This window comes from Hemiscyllium ocellatum, chromosome 9 (genome assembly GCF_020745735.1).
Source record: "Hemiscyllium ocellatum isolate sHemOce1 chromosome 9, sHemOce1.pat.X.cur, whole genome shotgun sequence".
Taxonomy (NCBI): Eukaryota; Metazoa; Chordata; class Chondrichthyes; order Orectolobiformes; family Hemiscylliidae; genus Hemiscyllium; species Hemiscyllium ocellatum.
In genome coordinates this window covers 70,001,390-70,029,109 of record NC_083409.1, presented here as the reverse complement: position 1 = coordinate 70,029,109, position 27,720 = coordinate 70,001,390, and the positions used below count along the sequence as shown (strand labels likewise).

Sequence of the window (27,720 nt, the reverse complement as noted above, 5' to 3'; positions counted from 1 at the left end):
AATGGCAGGGCTCTGGGGAATGTTATCGAACAAAGAGACCTCGTGGTTTAGGTACATAGTTCTTTGAGCATCAATTACAGGAATTACAACATCATGTTATATCAATACCAAATGGTAGGGCCACATTTGGAGCACTGTGTACAAGTCTGGTCATTCTGCTATAGGAAGGTTTTAATAAACTGGATAAGGTGCAAAAATGGTTTACAAGGATGTTACCGAGACTAGATGATTTGCGTTATAAGGAGAGGCTGGATAGCCTGAGACTTTATTTCCCTGGAGTGTAGAAGGCTGAGGGGTGAGCTTATAAAAGTTTATAAAATCATGAGGAGCATAGATAAGGTGAATAGCCAAGGTCCTTTTCCCAGGGTAGGGGAAGTCTAAAACTGGAGAGCTTAGGTTTAAGGTGAGTGGGGCAAGATTTGAAAGGAACCTGAGGGACAACTTTATCACAAAGTGAGGTGTGTACATGGAACAAACTGCCAGTGGAAGTGGGAGGCGGGTACAATTACAACAATTAAAAGACACTTGGGCAGATACATGGATAGGAAGGGTTTAGAGGGATATGGACCAAATGCAGGCAAAAGGGACTAGTCCAGTTTAAGAAACCTGGACAGCATTGCCTGTCTACTTTGGCCTGATCCGCCTTGTTTTAATAAAAACTGCCTTCTTTCAATCCAAAACTCAATTTTGCAGGCCAATATTTTTCCTTTTCTAGAAATAGCACTAAAATGTTCTCCCACTGCCACCTCAAATATTTGTCTGGCTTCATTTCCCAGAATTAGGTCCAGCACTACACACCCCTTGTTGGACGTTCTACATGTTGATATAAAAAGCTCTCCTGAATACGTTTCAAGAAATGTGCCCCCTCTAAACCCTTTCCACTATGCTATCCCAGTGGAGAAGTTGAAACCCTCTCATACAATTACCTTTTGTTTTAAACACACCTCAGTGAATTGTCTTTATATATCTGCTCCTCTATTGTCCACTGACTATTACAGGGTTTATAATACATTCCCAGCAATATGACTGCTCCCTTTTTATTCCTAAACTCAATGCATAAAGCCTCATTTGAAGACCATTCTAAGGTACTGTCCCTCCTTATTGCAGTAATTAACTCTTCAATTTATAATGCAATACCAATTCCTCTTTTCCACCCCTGAAGATTTTAAACCCCGCAATGTTGAGTTGTTAGCCCTGCCCCTTCCTCATCCACATTTCTGTGGTGATAGTAACATCACAATTCCATGTGTCCATTCATGCCCTTAACACACCTCTCTTAGATATAAAGCTCAGACTGAGTGCAGTCAGAGTATCCTACATTAACAGAAGCAACTTGCATGAACTACATGTATATAAAAGAGAATAACAGTCATTTACAAATATAGTTTAATGCAGAAAATATTCATAAAATATAAAATAAGTTTGAAGAGAAAATATCAGATGCTCCACATGTTAACCAGGTAAAATACATTCTCCTTTGGGGTGTTAGCTGGTAGACCCTCAATAAATGAAACTAATTTCTTTCTGCCTTTCTCCCTATTGTAGGCACTCACATAACTAGCTCTATATAATATTCATTCTATAACCAAGTTTGCATCCTGCCCATACGTGGTAATTAATCAGTCACTTCAATTGAATAATTCTGATATAACCAATGGGCTGATCTTCATTCTGTTATTACTCTGTTCAAATTTTAGAAAGTGATGCAGTGAGGTGAAAATCAGAACAATTAAAATGACCTTTTTACTCCACATCTTTCTCATACCTGCCTCAACCTTGAAGGAGCTTTGAAAAAGGTAGCCAGCAAGCCTCATTCACAGATTTAAATTGGGTTTTAAAGCATAAAATTTGGGTCCAATGCAATTTAGGAATAAGGAAAGGTCAGGAGCTTGTTCCAGGCCCTGCCTGCTTTCACTGCCCTTAACCAATTAGCACTACTTAGGTGCTAGCCAATTGCATGCAGTATCAGGCCAAATTTTCCTCCACTCTAGACAGGTGAGCAGCAGCCAGGTTCCACAGTCACCTTGTTGTCTTTACACTAGATATGCTGTAAATATTGGCCCAGTCAGTGATGTCTACATCCCACCAGTGAATTTTCGAAACAGGACAGTAAGTAGAGCTCAACCACCTCACTCTCTCACTGCTCAGCTGGACGTTGCCACAGAGGGTTAACAGAAGCATTTCCATGTGAGCTCTTCACATTCCCTACCACATCCAAACAAGTAACATTGGTCCTTGATCAGCCTGGCAAAATCAATTTCATGCAGGACTATTAATGCTAGGTACAGTTGTACTGGGACGCTTCTAAAGTACCTTCCAGCCCAAGGGTTAGCTGAGTCTTTACATCTCATAGTGATGCAAGTGGGAAAAGTGCTGGCACACCTGACTTAGGAAAGAGGGGCTTATACCAACAAAGGTTTGTCAGAGTAAACCTTTCTCAGCAGATGTTTCAAAATAAATGAGAATCAAATAGAACCCAACGCTCCTCTTGTAGCAAGACAACTTGGCATCCTCCACTGGAAATGAAAATCTAATGGTTTCTACAAAGTGTGATCAATTATACTCCTGGGTAATAAGTTAAGAGTATGTTTATAAGTATCAATCACACCCTAGGACCCTTCCACATAAGCTTTTTTTGAATATAATAAAGCTCTTTTTTGGTTTCAGCAGAAGCATGGCTTTCTGAATCAAGGTCTACCCAAACAGAAAGCACATCACCGTTCGGTAGTATGGTAAGTTGATAATTCTTATTCTTATTAATATTTCACTGTAAATTCAACTTTCGAATCATTTTTGAAGTCTGAATTTACCTGCCAACAATCATCAGCTCTAGTTCAGTGGCGTTTGACCGGAATCTCTGCCAGATATCCATGGTGAAGAGTGTACTGCTGCTGTTAAAGATTGAGGTGAGTGAACTCATTAAAGCAGCCAGCAATACTGCTATCATCAGTCCCCTCAGGCCTAGTTCAAAATAAACACAGAAAATAAAAGCAGTCATATTTAAGATAGACTTTTTTTTAGTGCAGGCATGTGTGGGGGATGGGAAACAGTAGCCAACATCCAGAAACCCATGAATCCCTATAATGCAAATTGATGGCAGTCACAATCTTAGTCACCACTTACCAAGAAATGCAAGGGATTAAATCCTACAATTACTGTTATAATTAAGAGATGATCATTTTTTGCAGGCATCTGCGGTTATTACCAATGACCCCAAAAATGAGTATTCCACCAGCCCAGAACATAGAGACTGGATATTTCTCATGGGGATGGTGTTGGGAGTCAGCAATTTTCCTATTCCTATGACCTGATTGCACCTAGAAAAGCCCACGCACCCTATTTTCATGATGGGGAGGAGTGAATGGGCTGGAGATGGGTCCATCCTCACCAGAGTTAGGCCTAAGGTAGCAACAGAAGTGAGTGGATGGCAAAGCAAGAAGTTTAGAAAGCTCACCTCACTCTACTAAGCCATCAACCTGGTTGGTAAGGTTATCTTTGCCTTCATGGTCTGCCCCATACATGCTGCATGCTCAGCCATATCTCCATGTAAAGTCCAAGTTCCTTCCACGCACACTCAACTATTATTTTTCTTATGCATTCAGGAGATGTGGGTCTCACTGACTAGGTCAGCATTTACTGCCTATCCTTAATTGCCCTTGGGAATGCAGCATCCTTTGTAACTGTGTCAACAAAACCTTGTTGGAATTAGTTCAATGTTCAACTTGAGTATGTATAATTGGACCATTGGATCAGTGGAAAAACACAGATTTATGGCCAATTGCTCAATCTGTCAATGTTGAAGCAGTTACCAAATGGCATCATTATGAATGTTTGGCTGAGCTCCAAGAATTACTAATGAACTCAGTCCAGCTGAGATTTGTCTAATCAGCTACAAAGGGGAGTGCCACTTTGTGTAACTGACATCCTTATTACCTAGTAAAACCTGATGTTTCTTTTAAAAACTGTTTCAAAGCAAATATGTTTATAATAGATAAGGTTAAGGTTTCCTTAATGGGATTATCAATGAGTATTTGAATGACAACTTTATGAATAAGCGGGGTTTGGATTTTCAAAGGAAGTGCTGAATGGCTAAGTTTTGTTTTGATTCATAATTAAAACCGTAGGCTCCCTATGGTTCACACTGTTCCAAGGTTTATAGGGAGCAAGTTCCAGCATTTTGTCACAGCAACAGAGATGAAACACTTATATTGTTTCAGGTCAGAATGGTGTACATTTTATATGGTAATTTACATATGATAGCACTTCTATCTGTTTGCAGTTCTTCTTAATGATAGAGGCCATAGAAGATGCTGTGTATAAGGATCATTGCTTTTATTCATTCCAGGGATGCTTTTATTCATTCCAGCATTTATCGTCCATCCCCAGCTGCCCTTGGGATGATGATGGTGAGCTGCCTTCTTTAAGCATTGCAGTCCATTTGGTGTAGGTAGACTTAGAACACTGTTCAGGGGGGAGTTCCAGGATTTTGACCCAGGGACACTGAAGAAATTGTGGCACATTTCCAAGTCAGGATGGTAATTAGCTTGGAGTTAAATTGGAGGTTTTATGGTTCCCATGTATCTGTAGCTCTTATTCCTCTGGACTATGTTTGTTATGGGTTTGGAAGGTGATATGGGGCTTTTCTGAATTCTGAAATTTCAGCAGTGCATCTTGTAAATAGTTATCACTATTGGGCTACTGAGTGCACTGCTGGAGGGAGTGAATATTTGTGGATGTGGATCTAATTAAGCAGGATGCTTTGTCCTGGATGCTGTCAAACATCTAAGGTATTGTGGGAGCTGCACTACTATACTCCTGACATTTGCCTTGTAGATGGTGGATAGGCTTTAGGGCGTCAGGACATGAGTTATTCACTGCAGGATTCCTAACCTCTGACCTGCTATTATAGTCACAACATTTAAATGGCTTCTGATTTAATGGTAACACTCACAATGTCAATATTGGGGATTCACTGATGGTAATGCCATTGAATGTTAAAGGCCGATGTTTAGATTATCTCTTACTGGAGATGGTCTTCACCTGGCACGTTTGTGGCATGAATGTTACTTGCAGCTTATCAGCCCGAGCCTGGATTTTGATCAGGTTCTGCTGCATTTGAACATGGACTGCTTCAGTATATGAGGAATTGTGGATGGTGTTGAACATTGTGTAAATATCAGCAAACATCCTCATACTGACCTGAGGGTGGAATGAATGTCGTTGAGATGAAAATGGTTAGGCTTGGGTCACTACCCTGAGAAAATCTCTGAAACTTCTGTAGTGCAGTGGTAGTGTCCCTATCTCTAGATCAGGAGGTCCAGTTTCAGGTCATACCCAAGCCAAAGGTGTGTAATAAAATCTCTGTACAGGTTGGTAAGAAATGATCTACGCTGAGGAACTCCTACAGATACGTCCACATTATTGGGTAAATGCTGGTTTGTAGCTGCACTAGAACAGCTTGCTTAGGGGTGCAGCAAGTTCAGGAATACATGTCTTTTGTACTATTTGGTTCTGGCAGGGGCCTTTGCAATATCCATTGCTTTCAATTGTTCATTTGCTAATACATGGAGTGAATTGAATTGGAAGAAAACTGCATCTTTTATGTTGAGGATGTCTGAAGGAGGCTGAGATGGATCACCCGATCGCCACTTCTGGCTGAAGATTGTTATAAATGCTTCAACCTTGTCTTTTCCACTGATGTGCTGCACTCCCCCATCATTGACGATGGGGACATTTATGAAGTTTCCTGCTCCAGCAAGTTGTTTAGTGGTCCACTACCATTCATGACTAGATGTGGCAGGTTTGCAGAGCTTAGATGTGATCTGTTGTTTGTGGAATCACATAGCTCTGTCTATCACTTGCTGCTTTCCTGAGCTTGGCGAAATACTGCAGTGATTCTCACATATAGTCCATAATGCTATCTCTGTCACCAGTCATAGAGAATGTTTCATATGGTGAATGGGATGCCAATTGCTTTGTCCTAGATTGTATCAAACCTCGAGAATTAGAGTTGTGTTCATCTGAGCAAATGGACAATTTTCCATCACACATCTGACTTGTGCCTTGTAGATGGCGGACCAGCTTTAGGAAATCAAGAACTAAGTTACTTGCCACAGAGTTTCTAGCCTCTGGATCACTCCAGTAGTAACAGCATTTACAGAATATTCGCTCGGATAATCGAATATTCAGTTAATCAATCATATGCTTTTCCTCTGGAGCTCAGAGTTTTTAAGTCTGCTGGGAGCTATATGTACTTGAGGCAGTAGTACACTGTGCATGAACCCCCCACTCCTCCATCCAACACTGCCCCCTCACCCCTGTCCAACACCGCCCCGTGTCTGTCCTCCAAATCCTGTCCAACACTGCCCCTGTCCGCCCAACTAACATTGTTCCCTGCCCGTGCCCCCAACCCCATCCAACACCTCCATCACCCCCCCTCCCATCCGCCCATCCAACACCGCCCCTGTCTGCCCCCACCAACCCCATCCAATTCCGCCACACTCCCCGCACCCCCTGTCCGGGGCAGCCGGACTGGACATCAAGACTGCTGCTGCCTTTGGGGGTGGGGGGTGAATCTCCAAATTGTGCGTGCGCACACACACACACACACACACACACACACACACACACAACGTTTCACTACAATGTTTCACTGCAACTTTCTGACAGGTTCCATCTTTGCCCTGTACATGACAATGTTGGAGAGATTATCTGGGGAAGGAGGTTTAGGGTACACCCCTGTGTTGAACTCCAGGGAAAGTGTGGCGAGAGAGAGAGGGTGTGCAGTCAGACATTTGGAGATGATGCCTGTTTAATCACTGTAAACAAAAGACGCGATCAGTGTTGGAAATATGTCTTTGATATAATGTGTCTATCGGGACCTCGAGATCTCCTTCGAATAATCCGATATTCTGATAATTGATATTCGGATCATCGAGGTTCCTCTGCATATGGCTGATCAAGTAAATGTTTGATCAATGCTAAACCCTGGGTGTTGAGTTGTTTTTAAGTTTGAAGCAGCACTATCCATTCAAAGAAATGTCCAAGGGCCCCATCCAATTAATCTGGCATATCAGACACCCAAACAAAAGCTGTAGGGTGTGGAATGGCGATGGAAATTGCCCAGCTCTATTTATTACTTGGTCCAGAGCATGTCAACAAGGCAGGGTTAGTTAAGATTCACCCTAATGAATCTCTGATTTAAGTGTTTGATTCCTGGAAATTAAGGCCGATGTCCTTAATTTTGAAATTTTCAGAAAATTAACTGGACCCACTGAAATTTCCTAAAGCAGAGATCTTTCCATTTGGAATGCAATGATTTTGTAAGTTCTAATTCGTGGAAAAAGTCTGAAAAGAGCGTCTCTTGGAGAAAATTAAGAATCACACAACACCAGGTTATAGTTCAACAAGTTTATTTGGAAGTACTAGCTTTCAGAGGAGCAGTGCTCTGAAAGCAGGTGCTTCCAAATAAACCAGTTGGATTATAATCTGGTGTTGTGTGATTTTTAACTTTGTTCACTGAAGTTCAACACAAGCACCTCCATATCTTGGAGAAAAGGGGAAGATAAGTCATCCTCTGCCGATTACAAGTTCCCCTCCAAACCACTCACTATCCTGACTTGGGACTATATTGCCATTCCTTCAGCGTCACTGGGTCAAAATCCTGGAATTTCCTCCCTAAAGGCATTGTGGGTCAACCTATAGTACATGGCCTGCCACAGTTCAAGAAGGCAGCTCACAATCACCTCAAGGGCAACTAGAGATGGTCAATAAATGCTGACCAGCCAGGGATGCCCACATCCCACGAGTAAATAATCAAAATAAACAGTGAGCTATAAAGTCAGACTGGACTGCATGGTCTGTCTGCCTGATTTCTGCTGGAAAATTGATATCTTGCTGTGGTGATGCACAACCTGGTGGAAGAAAGCAACTTTTAGAAAGATGACACAAAATATATTAATTATGAAATGATAACAATAATTGACGGTATCAATAATCTTGCCTGTGGAAACACGAGGCAGTAGAGAAGGAAACAAAAAAAAACAAAACTTTTGACATTCATATGTATAAAGTTCTGGAACTAAAATATAATGCATACACAGTCTCACCTACAGGCATAAGTTCCATCACCAGTTTGGGGTATGCTATGTTTGAACATCCTACTCTGGCTCCACAGACAGATTCACAAATATCAGGATCCACACAGCCTACCTGATCTGGAAAAGGTAAAATTAAATTTATATTGAAAAAACATGGTCAATAACTGCATTTTTTAACTTTTAAAAGCAATTAACAACATAGATCCTCATGTTAGTTTTTTTCTCTTTATAATGCAGCAACTGAAATCATCATTATTCATTCCTTTGTCACTTCACCAATCTAGATTAATGCTCTGGAATATCACAAGAGCAATTAAAAATCTAATGAACTATTCTATGAAAGACAAGAACTGATTTCTGAAACTGTTTTAATCATTGTTTTAAAGCAAGCCTTCTGTTCTTTCAATCACCAATTTTATACATACCTGGAAAAAGTGCTCTACTGATCATGCCCGGCCAAACAATAAAAAACATTGGCAACATCTTCAAGTATCCTCCAAAAACTGATCCTCCTTTAGCATGAGACAGGTTTCTTGCTGAAAGGGATCTCTGCACAATTACCTATTTATAAAGAGACAATTGCAAATAAATAAAATCAGTTTTAAAAATTACCATCTCATTAAGGTCTATTAACAATAGAAGCAAAGGGGAAGAAAAGAGCAAATCATTTGGGGGATGTACGATTAGGGGTAGACACAGGACCAAGAGTCGCCTGCCTGGTGCCAATGTAAGGGAGATCTTGAACAGGTTTGGAAGGATATTGGAGTAGGAGGGAGGTAATTCCAGTTGTTGTGATCCATATTGGGACAAACAAAACAGGCAAGAGTGGCAAAATGTCCTGATTGGGGAATATCAGGAATTAGGAACAAAAGTAAAGAACAGGACTTCAAGGGTTACAATCTCTGGATTGTCACCCATGCTACATGTAAATTAGCATAGAGGTAAGATAATTAGGAAAGTAAAAGTATAGCTAAATTAATGGCTTCGGAAAGAGGGATTTCATTTCATGGGCACTGTCATCAGTATTGGGACAGGTAGGAACTGGATTTGGGATTGGTTCCATCCAAACCAATCTGGAACCAATGTCCAATGAAAAGGCTAAATAGGATGGTCACAAGGACTTTAAACTCGTAAATAGGGTTGAGGGCTCAGGGGTAATTAATAACTTTTCAAAGTCAAGTAACAGAACAGTGAGTAAAGAAACAGTTAGGAATCCTACATCAGATATGGCAGGCAATGGCAAGACAATGAGTATTGATTAAAAAGGAATAGAAATAATAAACAGATGACTAAAGCATCGGTGCTGAGGGACAGGTTACAGTTTTATATACAAATACATGGTCTGCAGGCACAAATTCAAATTGGAGATTTGTAAGGATTACTGAGACATGGCTAAAGGATAGTCGAAATTGGGAAATAAATATATCAGGTTAAAAGGTTTATAGGATGGTAAAAAAGATGAAGTCATCTTACTGGTTGGAACCAAGATTACTTCAACGGTTGACACCGTACGAGTGGACTTGAAGAACAGTAAAGGATCTAAAACTGTAAAAGCTGTTCTGAAGTGGTAGATTGTACAAATGCAGAAATGAGACAAATGTATGGCAAAACTATAGTAGTATTAATGGGGGATTATAACTTTCACACAGATTAGTCAAGGCAAATAAGAACCTATCAAAAAGGAGGTGAATTTCTGGAGTATGTTCAGGATAGTTTACTAAAACATTATGTGCTCTTTGCAACAATGGGACAAACAATATTGGATTTAATTATGAATGAGTAATGAGCCAGTTTTAATTCATTGCCTAATTGTGTGTGAACATTTATTAAATAGTGATCATAACATGATCCACATTCAATGCAGTAGTTGAAAGTGAAAAAGCATGAATCAGCTACTAGAGTTTTAGATTTAGGTAAGGCTGATGAGATGAGACCGAGACTGACCACAGCAAACTGTGAAAATCTGCCCAGTGGCTGAAACAACTGAAGAACAGGGGAGGATGTTTAAAGAAGTATTTAACATAATACAAAACAAGTTTGTACCCAAGAGGGCAAAGCTCCATTTCACGGAAGAATATAGACATGGACAACTAAGGAAATAAGGGACATCGCAAAACTAAAAGAAAAGGCTTACAAAAATGCAAGAACAGCACACATCCTGCTGAATGGGAAAAGCACAAGGACCAGCAAATAGCCTCAAAAGGGATGGGCAAAGGAAACTTGCCAGGACATCAAATTCAATAACAAGATATTTTATAGTGACAGAAAGGGAAAGCAGATGGTCAGGAGCAATGTTGGATCACTAAAGACTGAAAATGGGGATATTGTCAATGACTTCATGGAAATGACTGACAGGTCAACTTATTACTTTGCCTCAGTATTTATAGTAGAAGAGGAGGATAGCTTGTCAGAAATCCCAACAAAATTAGTAATGGTTCAGGTACAGGGACTGAATAAAAAGTAAAACATCTGTAATGAGGAAAATAACAGAATTAAAGGATGATAAATCCCTAGGACCTGACAGTTTCCATCCAAGACTGTTAAAGGAAGTAGGGGAGCACAGTGTAGACACCCTAACTACAATTTTCAGAGTTTTTTAGATACAGGAGTTGTCTTTCTGGATTAGAAAATTGCACAAGTCATACCGCTTTTTAAGAAGGACAAAAGAGGAAAATCTATGAATTATAGATCAGTTAGCCTTACATTTGGGCGAGGAAATTGCTGGAGTCTAAAATCAAGGATAGGGTAACTGAACACATTGAAAATATTCACTTAATCAGGGAAAGCCAGCATAGATTCATGATAGGTTGCTTGCACCTGACAAAACTCACTGAGCATTTTGAAGAGGTGACTAAGGAAGTGGACAGGGGAATGTCTATGGATGTTGTTGATATAGACTTCCAGAGATATTTGATAAAGTCCCACGTGATAAACTGTTAATTAAAGTAGAAACCCATGGAACTGGGGCTAATTACTGATATGACAGGGAAATTGGTTGAAATTGGTTGAGTGGCAGGTGACAGAAAGTAGGGGTAATGAGTAGGTACTCAGACTGACAGAATGTGACCAGTGGTGTACCATAAGGATCTGTGTTAAGGCATGCAAATGTTCTGATGACACAAAATTAGGCAGCATTAGAGACCACTGTAGATGGTAGCATAAAATTACAAAGGGATATTGATAAACTAAGTGAAAGGACAAAACTGCGGCGGATGGAGCTCAATTTTTTTAGAGTAGATTAGATTACCTACAGTGTGGAAACAGGCCCTTCAGCCCAACAAGTCCACACCGACCCTCCGAAGAGTAACCCACCAAAACCAATTTTCCTCTGACTAATGCACCTAACACTACGGGCAATTTAGCATGGCCAATTCACCTGACCTGCACATATTCGGATTGTAGGAGGAAACTGGAGCACCCGGAGGAAACCCACGCAGACACGGGGAGAATGTGCAAACTCCACACAGACAGTCGCCCAAGGCTGGAATCGAACCTGGGACCCTGGTGCAGTGAGGCAGCAATGCTAACCACTGCGCCACCGTGCATAAGAAAGTGTGAGGTTATCCATTCTGGACTGAAAAAGGATAGATCAGTGCACTTTCTCGATGTTATGAAGTTAAAAATTGCACTTGTCCAAAGATGCTTGTGAGTTCAGGTCCATAGGTCGTTAAAGTGTAACAAACAGGTGTAGAGGATTATCAAGAAAGCTAATGGAATACTGACCTTTAAATCTAGAGCACTGGAGTACAAGAATGCAGAAGTCATACACAAAATTCTGATTAGACCTTACTTGGAGTACTGTGGGCATATCTGGGCACTACATCCTAAGAAGGATATATTGGCCTTGAAGGGATTACAACATAGGCTTACAAGAATGGTAAGGGTAAAAAATGAGGTCTGCAGATGCTGGAGATCACAGTTGAAAATGTGTTGCTGGTTAAAGCACAGCAGGTTAGGCAGCATCCAAGGAATAGGAAATTCGACGTTTCGGGCATCCTGATGAAGGGCTTATGCCCGAAACGTCGAATTTCCTATTCCTTGGATGCTGCCTAACCTGCTGTGCTTTAACCAGCAACACATTTTCAATTACAAGAATGATACCCAGACTTCAGGGGATAAGTTATAAGGAGAGATTACACAAATTAGACCAGTTTTGCTAGAATTTTGAATTAAGGGATGATCTGATCGAAGTCTTCCAGATATTAACAAGAAAATACAGGGTAGATAAAGGTAAATTAGTTCCACTGGTTGGAGATTCCTGAACTAGAGTCAATAAGTGTGATGCGAGAAAAGCACAGCCGGTCAGGAGCAGGAGAGTTCATGTTTCGAGCATCAGCTGATTCCAATAGTCTGAGAGTCAGGGACAGACCATTCAGGAGAGATGTCAAGAAGTCCTTGTGCACACAAACAGCAGTGAACACAGGATTAATTGTTACTTTTAAATTGGAGATAAGATAAACTTTTGATGTGCAAAGGTATTAAGGAATATAGCCTAAGGCAGATATATGGAGTTAGGCCAGAGATCAACCATGGTCTCACTGAACATGAATGGAAGGTGCTCGAGGGGCTGAATGGCTGAGGGGCTACTCCTGTTCCTATATTCCTACGTTAATATACTTACTCTAGTAAGAGTGATTTTCCACTCTAACTACAAAATTCCTGAAAAGGGCAGTTGCATACCAATTGAAATGGGCAAACCAAATGGGCACTCTACAAGCCTTGCACCCATTCAGAAACAGCTGCAGGTATGTTTAACATAAAATAAATGCCCCAAAGCAATTCAGGGAGACACAAACAAATGAGCAGATAGGGTTAAATATCTTATGAAATCTAAAAGTTAGAAAACTTTATTTCTATGACATTCCTGAAAGCAGACACAATAAATTGTGACATTATGGGTCTCTACCATTGTGGAATACGATGATGGAAACTTTCATTATTCATTATTCTAGGCAAATTACTGTTTAACATTGTTAATCTATTTTCTTTAAATAGGCTAGCATTTCAAACTAAGACAAAAGAAGAAAAATGTCAGGTGTAGAAAATAAGCATTTGCACCTGAGCAGCCCAGAGGTTAATTTCACTGACGGCAGGCGAGCATTTACTGTCGGTAATAATAACGTGCAAATGTTTACAATCACTAATACATGCTTGTTAAAATAACAGGAATGAATTATAAATTCATTCAGCATTCAACTGTTATAATCTAGCCTAACAAGTAGGGCAAACAGGATAATTTGAGCGCTCTGTCAGTTGTGACTGTAGTCCAGTTGAATAGTTACATAAAGATCAATGCATTGCAGAATCTTGGTTTGTTGCTGCACACTCCTATTCATAACCAACAGCTTATCCCTTCAAACCTAAGCAAGCCCTTATTCGCTCACAGATATGCAAACACTTTTTCTATGTGTTAGAAATGGACTCTTGGGTCTGAGGGTTTACAACAAGGAAAAACAAAAGGTAGTTAGAAATGGAGAAAAGGGAAAGACAATTGTATTTAATAGTCCATAATATAAAATCGTATAATTAGTTCCCACAATAATTGCTAGGAATAGATAAGGTGGTCAACTAATTTAAAATGTACAATTGCTATCACATCTTCCTCTCTTCAGGCTGATGTGGTTTACCTGATCAGTGCACCAGCACCATGTGGCAAGCACTGTAAGACCAAAGATGAGCCCAGGCCAAGGGATATCACCAGTGACTGGGTCTCGAAACATGTGGAAAGCATCTGCTCGAGGCATGTGACATGTAGTGTTTGGCACAGTAACGTTAGGAATTGCCTGGAAATAGTTCTCCACCAGCCCTGAGTACCAACCAACTTTGTAAAAACCTAAATTCATAAAAGATGCTTTTTAGTGCTTCATACTATAATGATTCTTTCAGGTCGTTCATACATTTGTTCATTAAAATATATTAACATGACATTAAAAGAGATTGAGGGTTAATATCTGTAATACTGTATGTATTTGTGTAAAAGCTGATCTTGTAAAACAATCTTTTGATCCAAAATAACATAATGGCACTGGTTAAACCACATTGTGATTAATTACTTACTGCTGAAAATGTGTTGCTGGAAAAGCGCAGCAGGTCAGGCAGCATCCAAGGAGCAGGAGAATCGACTTTTCGGGCATGAGCCTTCTTCAGGAACTTAATTACTACTGGTTAATTACTACAGTTTATCAATTTGAAGGCAAACGTGGAATCTTTCAATTTTCTAACAGCATTGTCCCAGCCAACTGGCAAGACTACTGGGCACCACGTGATCAAACGTGGTGCCTTTGAGAAAGAATAAAAGTCTGAAGCAGAATGAGTTAATGTGCACTCTCAGAATGATCGGATTACAATCTGTGCTTCTCTTCAATTCTATACCTTGAGAAAAGCGAAGGAGGATGTCTATACAGAATTCAACATGAGAGGCAGAAGGCACAAGAATCATTAAAATTAAGTCCTTCATCAGAAAATTAAATAATCTCAGTGTCTGCCACTTAACCCAATGATATAATTATCAAATTCTACTGTTTTGTCATGTAGTCAAGGTGTGTGGTGTTGGAAAAGTACAGCCAATCAGTCAGCCTCTGAGGAGTAGGGGAATCGACGTTTCGGACATAAGCTCTTCATCATGCAATAGATTGAAAAACAGGTATCAATGGCTTGTACTAGGACTATGGATGAAAACCTATGAACTTCACCAAGCCAGCACACAAGATCATTACCAAGATTGGTGAGAAAATATTTCTTGCAAAGTCGATTGGCCATGAGAAGTCACAGTTCACAGTGTTTCCATCATGCATGGCAGTGGCACTAAATTCAACCCAATTGTGATACTCAAGGACAATGCTCTCCCTAAAGATACATTCCAGAAAAGTATTGATATCAGATTCATGAGAAATGGCAAATGGATGAAGGTGGTTATAAGAAATTGGTCAAAGAAGTGTGGAATTTGAGACCAGAAGGAATATGTGTAGAAAAGAAATTGCTCATCGGGAATGTCTTCAAATTCTACCTTGTTGACAATATGTCATGATGTAAATCAGTCAACATGAATGTGGCAATTATTCCTGGAAATCTTATCAATGTTGTTCAGCACTTGGACATGTATATGTAAATGATTAGGATAATGAGGACAGAGAGCATCCATATGGTGACATTGCGTAGCCAAGCTATTGGGGCAAATTGGTAATTCAGGTCGTGATCAGTGCTTTGAAGCATTTCAATGTGAACTGGAAATAACTTGTTATAGTATATACTGTGTTGGATGAAATATGAACAGTTTGCAATGCTATAAAAAGAAATAAATGTTTAGAGAATTAATACCAATTCTTTAACATTGTTAATTTTTATTTTATTCCATCATGGTGGTCTTTTAATGGTCCAAATCAAATATGAATATCAATTCCTTAAAAAAAAACTGTTCAAGTAAAAGTCAACCCCCTGATTTGTGGCCGAAATGTCTCATAAGTTCAACTTGTGTGAGCTATGTTCAGTATATTTTGTATCATGCATTACAGGAATGACAATTCTGTGAATATATCAATAGTTTTCAGGGCTATTATGCTTTTAATACTTTAATCATTTCAAAAATGCAAGCTTACAGGGTTTTAGAAACATAGAAAATAGGAGCAGGAGTAGGCTATTCAGTCTACTGAGCTCATTCTGCCATTCAACATGATCATGATCCACACCATACTCTTTTCATGTACCCTTTAATACCTTTAGTCTCTTGACATGTACTCCTTTCTTAAACGAATTCAGTGAATTGGCGTCCAAAGGTCTTTTGTTTCATATAGAATTATACAGGTTCACCGCACTCTGAGTGAAAACATTTCTCCAATACAGCCTACTGCATGTCCTGATATTGTAACCCCTTGACCTGGACCACCCAGCCAAGAGAAATACACCCCTGCAATCTGTCTGTCCATTCCGTCAGATGTTGTATGTTTCAATGAGATCCCATCTCATTCTTCTAAGCTTTAGTGAATATCGGCTTAGATGACCCAATTTCCCTTCATACAACAAACCTGCCACCCCATGAATCCATCTAGTGGACCTACACTGCGTTCCTTCTATGGCAATTATATCTTTTCTTAGGAAAGGAGGATAAAAACTGCATATAATACTCTAGCTAAAGTCTCACCAAGGCCCTGTACAGCTGCAGCAATACTTGCTCCTGTACTCAAACCCTTCGGCAATGAAGGTCAACATAGCATTTGCCACCTTGACTGTTCGCGGCACTTGACTGCTTGCTTTCAGAATTGGTATCACCATGTGGAGTTTTCCATGTATCTAAACAGCAAGAATAAAATTCTTTAGAGAAGTTTCCAATATCAGTATTGTGATGAAAGCTCATGAAATATTATTGTGATTATTATTTAGAAATTTGGCTTCTAGCGCAGACAGAACCAGTTTTAAGTTTAATTTTTGTATCTATATTGCTTGGTTTAAGAATGGGAGAACATAGTTTCATTTTGAGTCCTAACAGTAGTGTAGAGATGTTTGTAAATGGGTGCACATTTATTTAATTCAGGCCTTTAAAAATAACCCTCAAGGTGAATAAATCAATACCTTAGAAAGACAAGGTTAGATGAAAAAAAAAGTTAAACAACTGCCCAGCAACAAGGTGTCATCTGACACAGGAAAGCAGAAACAGGAACTGAACAGAAACAGAAAGAGAAAACAATCCAGAAGGTTTCTTTCAGTGAATGTGCAGGTTTCCATCATGGAGAACAGGCCAATAGCAACAAAGGTGCTGTTTGCTTAGCAGACTCCAAAGCAATTTGGGCTGAAAGGCAGTTCTGAGTGGTTTGATGTCAGTAACAGAAAGTTCCAGAAACAGAAAGCTGTAGAATAAACCTTATTAAGAAACAGAGAGCTATGTTAACAGTTTAGATACAATCTCATGAAGCAACATTAACTAAAGAAGCAAATAACTGGGTGAATGCAGGTGTTCGTAGGAAATAACCCACGTGCAGCCAATATACCGAACAAGGAACTTTGAAATGGAAACTGGCTAACTTTTTGCTGAGGTTTTGCTGAGGTTGTTGTTGAGGATAACTAGGTTACGTCTTTATATCTGATATTTGCGATAGGACTGGTTCAACTAGTTCTTGCACAATGTAAAATTGTTTGCTTCGTTTTTCCTTTTGTGCAATTAATTTCGATGTTCTTTTGTTAAAAGTACACTTGCTGCCTCTTAAGAGCATGTTCAGTGACTGACCACCATGGTTACAAATCACAAAACAAAACAGATGCTCTGACAAGCCAGGTTTCACCATGGAAACCAGTTTGTCCGGTATTACCATCAGTTGGAATCATTATGGTATATGCATTAACTTAAATAAAAGCAAAATACTGCAGATGGTGGAAATTTGAAATAAAAACAGAAACTTCAGGAAAAAAGCCCCAGCAGGACTGGCAACATCTGTGGATGAAAAAACAGAGTCAACGTTTTGAGTCTGATATGGCTCCTCCTCAGAACTGGTAAACAGTTCCATCTCTGAATCAGAAGCTTATTGGGTCAAACTCCTCCCCAGGACTTGAGTGAATAACTTAGATGACAATTCGGTGCTTTACTCAGGGACTGCTACATTGATGAAAATGTTGCTTTTCAGATAAGATGTTAAACCAAGGCCCTGACGTGTGCATATTCTGATGGATGTAACGGATCCCATGGCACCTTTCCTTTGGAGCTGAGATTCAGATTTTTGGGTCATTGGGATCTCTTCTAGTTCAGAAATGACCTGTACAAGAGGGTCAGACTGCACTTGAACTAGAGGAGGACCAATATCCTGACTGGGAGATTTGCAGGAGTTACTCAGGAGGGTTTAAATTAGTCTGGCAGGGGTTGGGTTTTTTATGCAATCATGAGACAAGAGAGAAGATTGATGCTGGTACAGAAACTAAAGACAGGAATTTAAACACACAAGACAGGCAAGAGCATGATAGGAAGCAAGGGAAGACTGATAAATTAAACTGCATTTATTTCAATGCAAGAGGTTTGACAGAGAAGGCAGACAAACTCAGGGCAAGGATGGGAACATGGGACTGGGCTATCATAGCTATCACAGAAACATGGTAGAGGGAGGGACAGGACTGGTAGCACAATGTTCTAGGGTACAGATGCTTTAGGAAGGATAGAGGAAAGGCAAAAGGCATGGGATAGTGGTGTTTTTGATTAGAGAAAATATAATGGCAGTATATAAAGAGAATATTCATGAGGGATCATCCTGAGAAACTATATGGGTGAAACTGAGAAATAAGAATGGGTGATCACTTTGATGGGATTGCATTATAGGCCTTTCAATAGTCAATGGAAAATTGAGGAGCAAATATGTAGGAGATTGCAGATAGCTATAAGAATAATAGGGGTGTTATAGTCAGGGATTTTAACTATTTAAACACAGACAGGGACAGCCACAGACAAGGCCTTGGATGGGGGGTGGAATTTGTTAAGTGTGTTCAAGAAACCTTTCTCAATCAATATGTAGATGGCTGTACCAGAGAATGGATAAAATCCGACCACCTCTTGGGAAATAAGGCAGGGCGACTGACTGAGGTGTTGGTGGGGGAGTATGTTGGGACTAATTCTATTAGTTTTAAAATAGTTATGGAAAAGGGCCTGGTCCATAAGCTAAAGTTTTATGTAGAGACATGGCCAATTTTCTTGCTATTAGGAACTTTCAAAAGTTGATGGGGAAAGGCTGTTCACAGATAGTGGGTCATCTGGAAAGTGGGAGGCTTTCGAAAGCAAGGTAACAAAAGTTCAGGGACAACATCTTCGTGGCTAACGTTATATCATTATTTAAGAAAGGCTACAAGGAACGATAAACAGGTGAGTTTGATGTCAGTGTGGGTAAGTTGTTGGAGGGGATTCTGAGATGAAAAATGTGTTGCCGAGAGACAGGATCGATATACATTTGGAAAGGCAAGGACTGATTAGAGATAGTCAGCATGGCTTTGTGAATGGGAGGTGGTGTCTCACAAACTTGATTGAGTTTTTTGATGAGGTGATCAATAAGATAGATGAATGCAGAGTGGTAGATGTTATATATAGGGGCTTTAGTAAGGCTTTCAACAAGGTTTTGCATATTAGACTGGTTAGCAGGTTCGATCATATGGGATCCAGGGAGACTTAATCAAATTGATACATAATTGGCTTGATGCTAGGAGACAGAAGGTGGAAGTACGGGTTTGTTGTTCATACTGGAGGCCTGTGACCAGCAGCATCCATGATCAATGCTGTGTCCTCTGTTGTTCGTCATTTATATAAACAAAATTAGATGAGAATATAGGAGGCATGGTTCGTAAGTTTGCAGATTACACCAAAATTCGTAGGATAGTGGACAGGTTATCTAAGAGTACAATGATCAGATGGGCCAGTGGGCTGAGGAATAGAGTGTAATGCAGATAAATGTGCGGTATTGCATTTTGTGGACACAAACAGGACAGGACCAACACAGTTAGTGGGAGGGCACTGGGAAGTATTGGTGAACTTAGAGATAGAGAGGTGCATGTACATAGTTCCTTGAAAGTGGTGTCAAAGGTAGACAGAGCGATGAAGAAGGTGTTTAGCATACTTTCCTTTGTCAGTCAGAGCAGTGATACAAGAGTTGGGATGTCATGTTACAGCTATACAAGTCATTAGTAAGGCCACATTTGGTGTACTGCATATATGTTTAGTTATTCTGCTGTGGGAAGGACATTATTAAACTGAAAAAGATGCAAAAAAGAGTTACAAGGATGTTAACGTGACTGAAGTGTTTGTGTTATTAGGAAAGGCTGAATAGGTTGGGACTTTGTTCCCTGGAATGTAAGGTGGCTGAGCGATGACCTTTATAGAAGTTTATAAAATCATGAGGGGCATAGATAAGGTTTATAGACAAAGCTGAGTTTCTCCAGCAATTTCTGTTTTTTTTTCTGTTTATACTGTAATTCAATTTCTAATCAAGTCTCCTCCCTGCTTCTCTATTGCTTTCTTCAAATGCCTGCAAAGTTTGTCTGTTACACTTGACAATCTATGATAAATGAATTTGCTGTAAAGAGTTTTGAAATATTTACACAAGATGTAGTTAACGTGTTCCCTATTTATGAAGTTTGCTAAGTATTTTTCAACTATACAAACTTGGATGAGTTGCAAACAGTGATGCTTCATGCATGGGTGAAAATATCACTGTTCAGATCTTAGCTTCTGGATATAATGAGTTTCACACTTCAACTACTGAAAAACAAAGAGCTTTCATTGTTCTTCAGTTCCACATCCATCACAACTGCCTCTTCTTCACTACTGACTACAGGCAGTCCCTGGGTTGCAAACAGATTCCACTCTTGAGTCTGTTCTTGAGTCAATATGTAAATTGGAACGCAATGCAGGACTGTACAAAATTGCTCTTCATAATCACAACAAAACATTCACATGCCAGATCTTTAGAATTAATATTAATACACCTGTACAGGATCTGATTTGTAAGAACCAGTTGTTTGCAAGTCAAATGTTTGTAAGTCGGGGACAGTCTGTACATCCTTGGGTAGTTGTGGACCCTTCCTTGGTTCTGATCTGTTTAACCATATACACACACATAGCTCCTATTGTGCTCTACTCTCAGAACCACAGACAGAACTTTAACAGGGACTGACTGCTCACCTTCTGAAAGTCAGACAGCAGCTGACAGACATGATAAAAGCCCCAACCAGATCTATAACACACTTTGGGAAACTGAAGGAAAGAGAGGTATTTTGCCCCTCAGTGAAAGGAAAGTGTGCCCTCCAGAGCTGTGAGGAGATGTGTTGCTGGAAAAGCGCAGCAGGTCAGGCGACATCTAAGGAGCAGGAGAATCGCGTTTCGGGCATGAAGAAGGGCTCATGCCTGAAACATCGATTCTCCTGCTCCTTGGATACTGCCTGACCTGCTGCGCTTTTCCAGCAACACATTTTCACCTCCAGAGCTGTGGGCAATCTGAATGACTAGCAACTCTAGCAGGCCCATCAGCACCAGAGTTTAATATTGGGCACCGCCAGGACTTCATGCAGATCCTTGAAGAGGAAATGATCATCCACAGAGCCAAACAAGTCCCAGGCTCTTGGGGAAGGGTGGGATACAAGAGTTGAGGGGAAGGGTTGAAGGGGTTGGGGTCAGGTATTAGTGTTCAGGTAGCAAGGAATGAATGGAAACATGGCATTTTGTGAGTGATGGTGTACAGGACATCCCACAGAATGAGGTGCCTTGTTCCTTCCTGCCTTTTAAGCTGTTTAAAAATGGACTGTCCATTTCTTCCTCCCTGCCTGGGTGAAGCCTTATTATGGCATGGGCAATGTTTTATCTGGGTGAAGTGGCTCAATAACATGTTATGCAGATCAGCATGGGGGTGATAGTGAAGGTGATGTGCTTGCTGCCATTTGTAATTTTATGTGCATGTCCACTGAAAGCATGGCCACAGTGGCTATAAAATCCAGCTCATTTACTTTCATTTCCAGTAAAAATAGCTGAACAGCAATCACAGGCAGAAACTATAATTTTTTTTTCTCCCTCTCATGGAACTGAGGCTAAGAGATTCTGTTGACTGAGCCAAATGACAACAATAAGACAGCAAATGTACAAAGGCAGAATTCTGTGTTTACGTAATTAATGCTGTTTACTTTTATTATGTATTTGCATGGACGTGTGTTCTGACTCCACTGAGACTGCTCTGCCATTCAATCATCGATGATATGCTTCTAACACCATTCTTCTGCCTTCTTCCTATCATCCTTGATCCCCTTATCAACCAAGATGACTCTATGATTTTGAGAATCTTTCTTTCCCTATCTTAAATATACTCAATGACTTCGCGTCCACCACCCTTTGTGGCCTTAACATAGAAATCGTGAGCATCCAAATTTCCCCAACCCCCACCTCATTCCAGGCCCGGCCTTCTTTCTCTTTATCCAGCCCCTTTAACCTGACCCAACCTGTCCATCTTCCTTCGGACCCATCCACTCCATCCTTCTCATTGACCAATCACAGCCACCTCCATGTATCACCATCCCACCCATTTTCTCCCAGCCCCACCCCTTCCCTCTATTTTTTCTCAGTCCCCTTCACAGCCCACAATCCTGATGGAATGGTTCTGATCTGAAATATCAACTCCTCTTCTCTGATGCTGTTGACCTGCCATGCTTTTTCCAACTCCACACTTTATAAGCTCCACACATTAGCCACCTTCTGACTGAGGAGATTTCTCCTCTCTGTTCTAAAGGGTTATCCCTTCATGCTGAAGCTGTTCATTCTACTTTGATAAAACCATTAACTTTTGTGACTTCAGAAGTAGCAGAGCGCAATTTCCAGCATACTATCCTATTAAGGCATCTTACAAGTACAACACCATCCTGACTAGGAACTACCACCTTCCCCTTCACTTTGTTTGATGTATTTTGATGTATCTGCATCACATGGATTAAATAAGTTCAAGTAAACAGCTCACTATCACCTTCTCAAGTTCACCAGTATGAGGGAAAGTAGAATTTGTACTGATGGAACAGACTCCACCTGAGTTAGTCTGGGACCAAGGCCAAAGAGAAAGGTGTTAGTACAGGAAATGATAAACAGACAGACTCCTGGAGGGATAGACAGGATGAATCTAAGAGTCCTCATCTCCCCCAAGAGTGGGAACATATTCTCTTCATCCACTCTATCCCAGGCCTCTCAGTATTCTATTAGTTTCAATAAGATCTCCCCATATCCTTCTAAACTCTACTGAGCACTGATCCAGAGTCCTCAACTGCTCCTCATATGACAAGCCCTTCATTCCCAAGGTCATTCTTGTAAAACTCCTCTGGACCCCTGCCAATACCATCATATTTTTCCTTAGATACAGGGCTCAAAACATCTCAGTCTCTGCTGCTCTTTTGGGATCAGAATTCCATAAGGTTAACAACCTTCTGTGAGAACAACTTTCTCAATATCTCTGCCTTAAATGGAAGATTCGGTACCTTTAAACAGTGCCTATTATTCTAGATTCCGGCATCAGGTAAACGTCTTCTCGGCATTTAACCTGTCAGGTCCCCTCTGAATCTCAATCTTTCAACATACAACTTTTCAGTCTTCAAAACTTCAATGCATTGAGATCAATTGTGCTCAAATGTTCTTCATAAAATAACCTTTTAAAACCAGAAATCTGCCAAATGAACTTCCTTTGAAATGCTTCCAATGCAAGAATAGTGAGATGATGCTTAAAAGTAATGTGCACACCTTTGTTCATCTCACTATTCTTGCATTGGAAGCAAAGAACAAAGAACAAAGAAAATTTACAGCAAGAACAGACCCTTCAGCCCTCCAAGCTTGTGCCGATCCAAATCCACTGTCTAAACCTGTCGCCCAATTCCTAAGCATCCGAATCCCTCTGCTCCCCACCTATTCATACATCTGTCCTTAAATGAATCTACTGTGCCTGTCCCTACCACCTCTGCTGGCAACGTGTACCAGGCACCTACCACCCTCTGCGTAAAGCACTTCAAAGGAAGTTCATTTGGCAGATTTCTGGTTGGTCATAAAGCATTCTACTAAAGACTTTTATATTTAAAGACTGAGCATTTATGAAATATAGTGTTGGATTAGTAACGTGTGCCTTTTTAAAATCTTGTACAGTAAAATAGTGTGAAATTGTTAATACTTGTGGCATTTTTTTTTTCAGTTAATATCTAGGAGTTCAATTTGTTCATAACATTTACTGGTCAATTCCAAGATTATGATATAACATTGCCCTCGTCCCAAGAATGAAGTTGGGCTAAATGAATGGGAGGTGATGCCCTTTTCTCTGCAGTCACATAAAATCTGAAGAAAGCGAGTTTATTTCCCTTCAGCAGATGCTGTAAGCTGTGGCTTTTAACCAATAAGTCAGAGACTTTATAATTTGTGAATTAGTTGCTCTGTGCCTCAAGTAAGAAAATGGAAAACACTTGAAGAGAAAAACAGAGATCAGTGAACAGCAAGTCCTGGCAAGATAAAGGGTGGAATCAGAAACCCCTGTGGATGGAGCCATTGAACTGTCTTGCAAGATTTTCCCTCCACTCAAGGTAATATTTTGTTCTATACGTATGTGTGCTTAAGAAGGGTGTATAAGTGGGTCAGAGTTTTAACCAGGACAGTTACATGTCACAGTTCATAGTTGTTTACCTGTAGATAGATTCTATTTGCTTATAGTAATTCTTGTTAAGTATAAAAACCTGACATATGCTTTCTGTTAACCTTGGTCAAAACAGGCAGGTCAGCTAGGCAGTTTTGCATATTTTGATAAAATCATTAGCTTTTCTGATGACTTCAGGAGTAACAGGGCATGATTCCAACATACCATCCTAGTGAGGCATGACACAAGTACAACACCATCCTGACTAGGAACTATTGCCATCCCTTTCACTCTCATTGGGTTGAAATTCTGAAAGTTCCTTCCTAACAGCATTGTTGGTATATGTGCACCACATGTATTAAGTAAGTTCAAGTAAGCAGCTCACTACCACCTCTCAAGCACACCAGTACGAAGGAAAGTGTAATTTGTACTGACTGGAGAGTATCCAGCTGAGCATCAATGGGTGGCACAACATCGAGGGCCGAAGGGACTGTACTGCACTGTAATGTTCTGTGTTCTATAGGTCTCTAGCATCTGCAGTTCTTTCGTTTATTTTATGTCCAGGGGATTTATTGGCCTTTAAGCCCATTATTTTCCCTAGTACATTTTTCTACTGGTGGCTGTTGTGCTTATTTCTTTCCCTCTTTAATCCCTTGATTGCTTAGTACTTTTAAAATGCTATTGATGTCCCCTACTGTGAAGTCTGACAGAACAGAGAATAGAACATGATAGAGCGGTAAGAGGCCCTTCAGCCCTCGATGTTGTGCCACCTTGTGAAACCAATTTGAAGCCCATTTAACCTACCATATGTCTATCCAATGATCACGAAAGTGCCCATAAAATTGGTGAGTCTACAACTGTTGCAGACGGTGCGTTCCACACCCCCCACTACTCTCTGAGTAAAGAAACTAGCTCTGACATCTGTCCTATATCTATCACCCCTCAATTTGAAGCTTTGCTCCCTCAGGCTAGCCATTACCATCCAAGGAAAAAGGCTCTCACTGTCCACCCTATCTAACCCTCTGATTATCTTACATGTCTCAATTACACCTCTAACAAAAACAGCCTCAAGTCCCTCAGCCTTTCCCCATAAGACATTCCCTTCATACTGGGCAACATCCTAGTAAAGCTCCTCTGAACCCTTTCCAAAGCTTCCACATTATTCCCATCATGCGGTGACCAGAACTGTACACAATATTCTAGGTGCAGCTGCACCAGAGTTTCGTACAGCTGCAGCATGGCTTCATAGTTTTTAAACTCGATCCCTCTGCAAGCAAAAGCTAACACACCATAAGCCTTTTTAACAGCCTTATCAACCTGGGTGGTAACCTGAGGGATCTATGTACAGATACACCAAGATCTCTGCTCATCTACACTACCTTACCATGAGTCCAGTTCTCTGCATTCTTGTTACTCTTTCCAAAGTGAATTACCTCACACTTTTCTGCATTAAACTCCATTTGCCACCTCTCAGCCCAGCTCTGCAGCTTATCAATGTCCCTCTGTAACCTGCAACATCCTTTGACACTATCCACTGCTCCACCAATCTTGGTTTTATCTGCAAATTTACTAAGCAGAGGCTTTTACCCGAAACGTCGATTTTCCTGTTCCTCGGATGCTGGCTGACCTACTGTGCTTTACTGACGGCAAATTTACTAACCAACTCTTCTACGTTCTCATCTAGATCATTTATAAAAATGATAAGCAGCAGTGGCCCCAAAGCAGATCCTTGCGGTACACCACTAGTAACTGAACTCCAGGATAAACATTTCCCATCAACTGCCACCCTCTGTCTTCTTTCAGCTAGCCAATTTCTGATCCAAACCACTAAATCACCCTCAATCACATACCTCTGTATATTGTGCAATAGCCTACTGTGGGAAACCTTATCAAATGCCTTACTGAAATCCATATACGCCACATTACCCTCATCCACCTGTTTAGTCACCTTCTCAAAGAACTTAATAAGGTTTGTGAGGCATGACCTACCCTTCACAAAACCGTGTTGACTACCTCTAATCGACTTATTCCTTTCTAGATTATTATAAATCCTACCTTTTATAACCTTTTCCAACACTTTACCTGCAACTGAAGTAAGGCACACTGATCTATAATTACTAGAGTTGTCTCTACTCCCCTTCTTGAACAAGGGAACAACATTTGCTATCTTCCAGTCTTCTGGCACTATTCCTGCAGACAATAACAATCAAAGCCAAAGGTAGTGCAATCTCCTCCCTGGCTTCCCAGAGAATCCTAGGATAAATCCCATCCAGCCCAGGGGATTTATCTATTTTCACATTTTCCAGAATCTCTAACACCTCCTCCTTGTGAACGTCAATCTCATCTAGTCTCGTAGCCTGTTTCTCAGTATTCTCCACAACAATATTGTCTTTTCCAGTGTGAATACTGATGAAAAATATTCATTTAGTGTTTTCCACTATCTCCCCTGACTCCACACACAACTTCCCAACACTATCCTTGATTGGCCCTAATCTTACTCTAGTCATTCTTTTATCCCTTATATACCTATAGAAAGCTTTAGGGTTTTCCCCGATCCCATCCACCAACAACTTCTCATATCCCCTCCTCACACGCCTTACCCCTCTCTTTAGGTCTTTCCTAGTTACCTTGTAACTCTCAATCGTTCTGAGTCTTTACATTTCAACCTTACATAAGCCTTCTTCTTCCTCTTGACAAGAAATTCAACTTCCTTAGTAAACCATGGGTCCCACACTTGACAACTTCCTCTCTGTCTGACTGCTATATACTTATCAAGGACACACAGGAGCTGCTCCTTCAAAAAGCTCCACATTCCTATTGTGCTCACCCCTGCAGTTTCCTTCCCTATCCTATGCTTCCTAAATCTTGTCTAATCGCATCATAATTGCCTTTCCCCCAGCTGTAGTTCTTGCCCTCTGGTGTATACCTATCCATCACAAAAGTAAATATAACTGAATTGTGGTCACTATCAACACAGTGTTCACCTACCTCCAAATCTAACACTTGGCCGGGTTCATTACCCAATACGAAATCTAATTTGGCCTCTCCCCTTGTTGGCCTGTCTACACACTGTATCAGAAAACCCTCCTGCACACAATGGACAAATACTGACCCTTCTAAAGTACTTGAACTATAGTATTCCCTGTCAATATTTGGGAAGCTGTAGTCTCCCATAACAACTACCCTGTCACTCTCACTCCTATCAAGAATCATCTTTGCTATCCTTTCCTCTACATCTCTGAAACCATTTGGAGTCCTATAAAAAGCTCCCAACAGAGTGACCTCTCCTTTTCTGTTTCTAATCTTAGCCCATGCTACCTCAGTTGATGAGTCCTCAGTTGATAGTGCAGCTGTAATACTGTCCTTGACTAACAATGTCACAGCCCAGCTCTTTTACCGTCTTCTCTGTTCTTACTGAAAGGTCTAAATGCTGGAACAAGCCCCAACCATTCCTTTCCCTGCTCTACCCACGTCTCTGAAATGGCCACAATATTGAAATCCCAGGTAGCAAACCCATGCTGCAA

At 40.5% G+C, this 27,720-nt stretch overlaps 1 protein-coding gene across 1 annotated transcript in view; it reads right to left on the bottom strand.

Annotated features, from left to right (window-relative positions):
• slc5a9 (solute carrier family 5 member 9) overlaps window positions 1–27,720 on the bottom strand; it is a 108,456-nt gene that overhangs the window by 23,197 nt on the left and 57,539 nt on the right. Inside the window, exons 7-10 of the mRNA XM_060829583.1 lie at window positions 13,727–13,932; window positions 8,525–8,660; window positions 8,109–8,216; window positions 2,811–2,961 (exon numbers count right to left, since the gene is read on the bottom strand). Of these exons, the coding sequence (XP_060685566.1) occupies window positions 2,811–2,961; window positions 8,109–8,216; window positions 8,525–8,660; window positions 13,727–13,932 (601 nt within the window). The remainder of the gene's footprint in view (window positions 1–2,810; window positions 2,962–8,108; window positions 8,217–8,524; window positions 8,661–13,726; window positions 13,933–27,720) is intronic.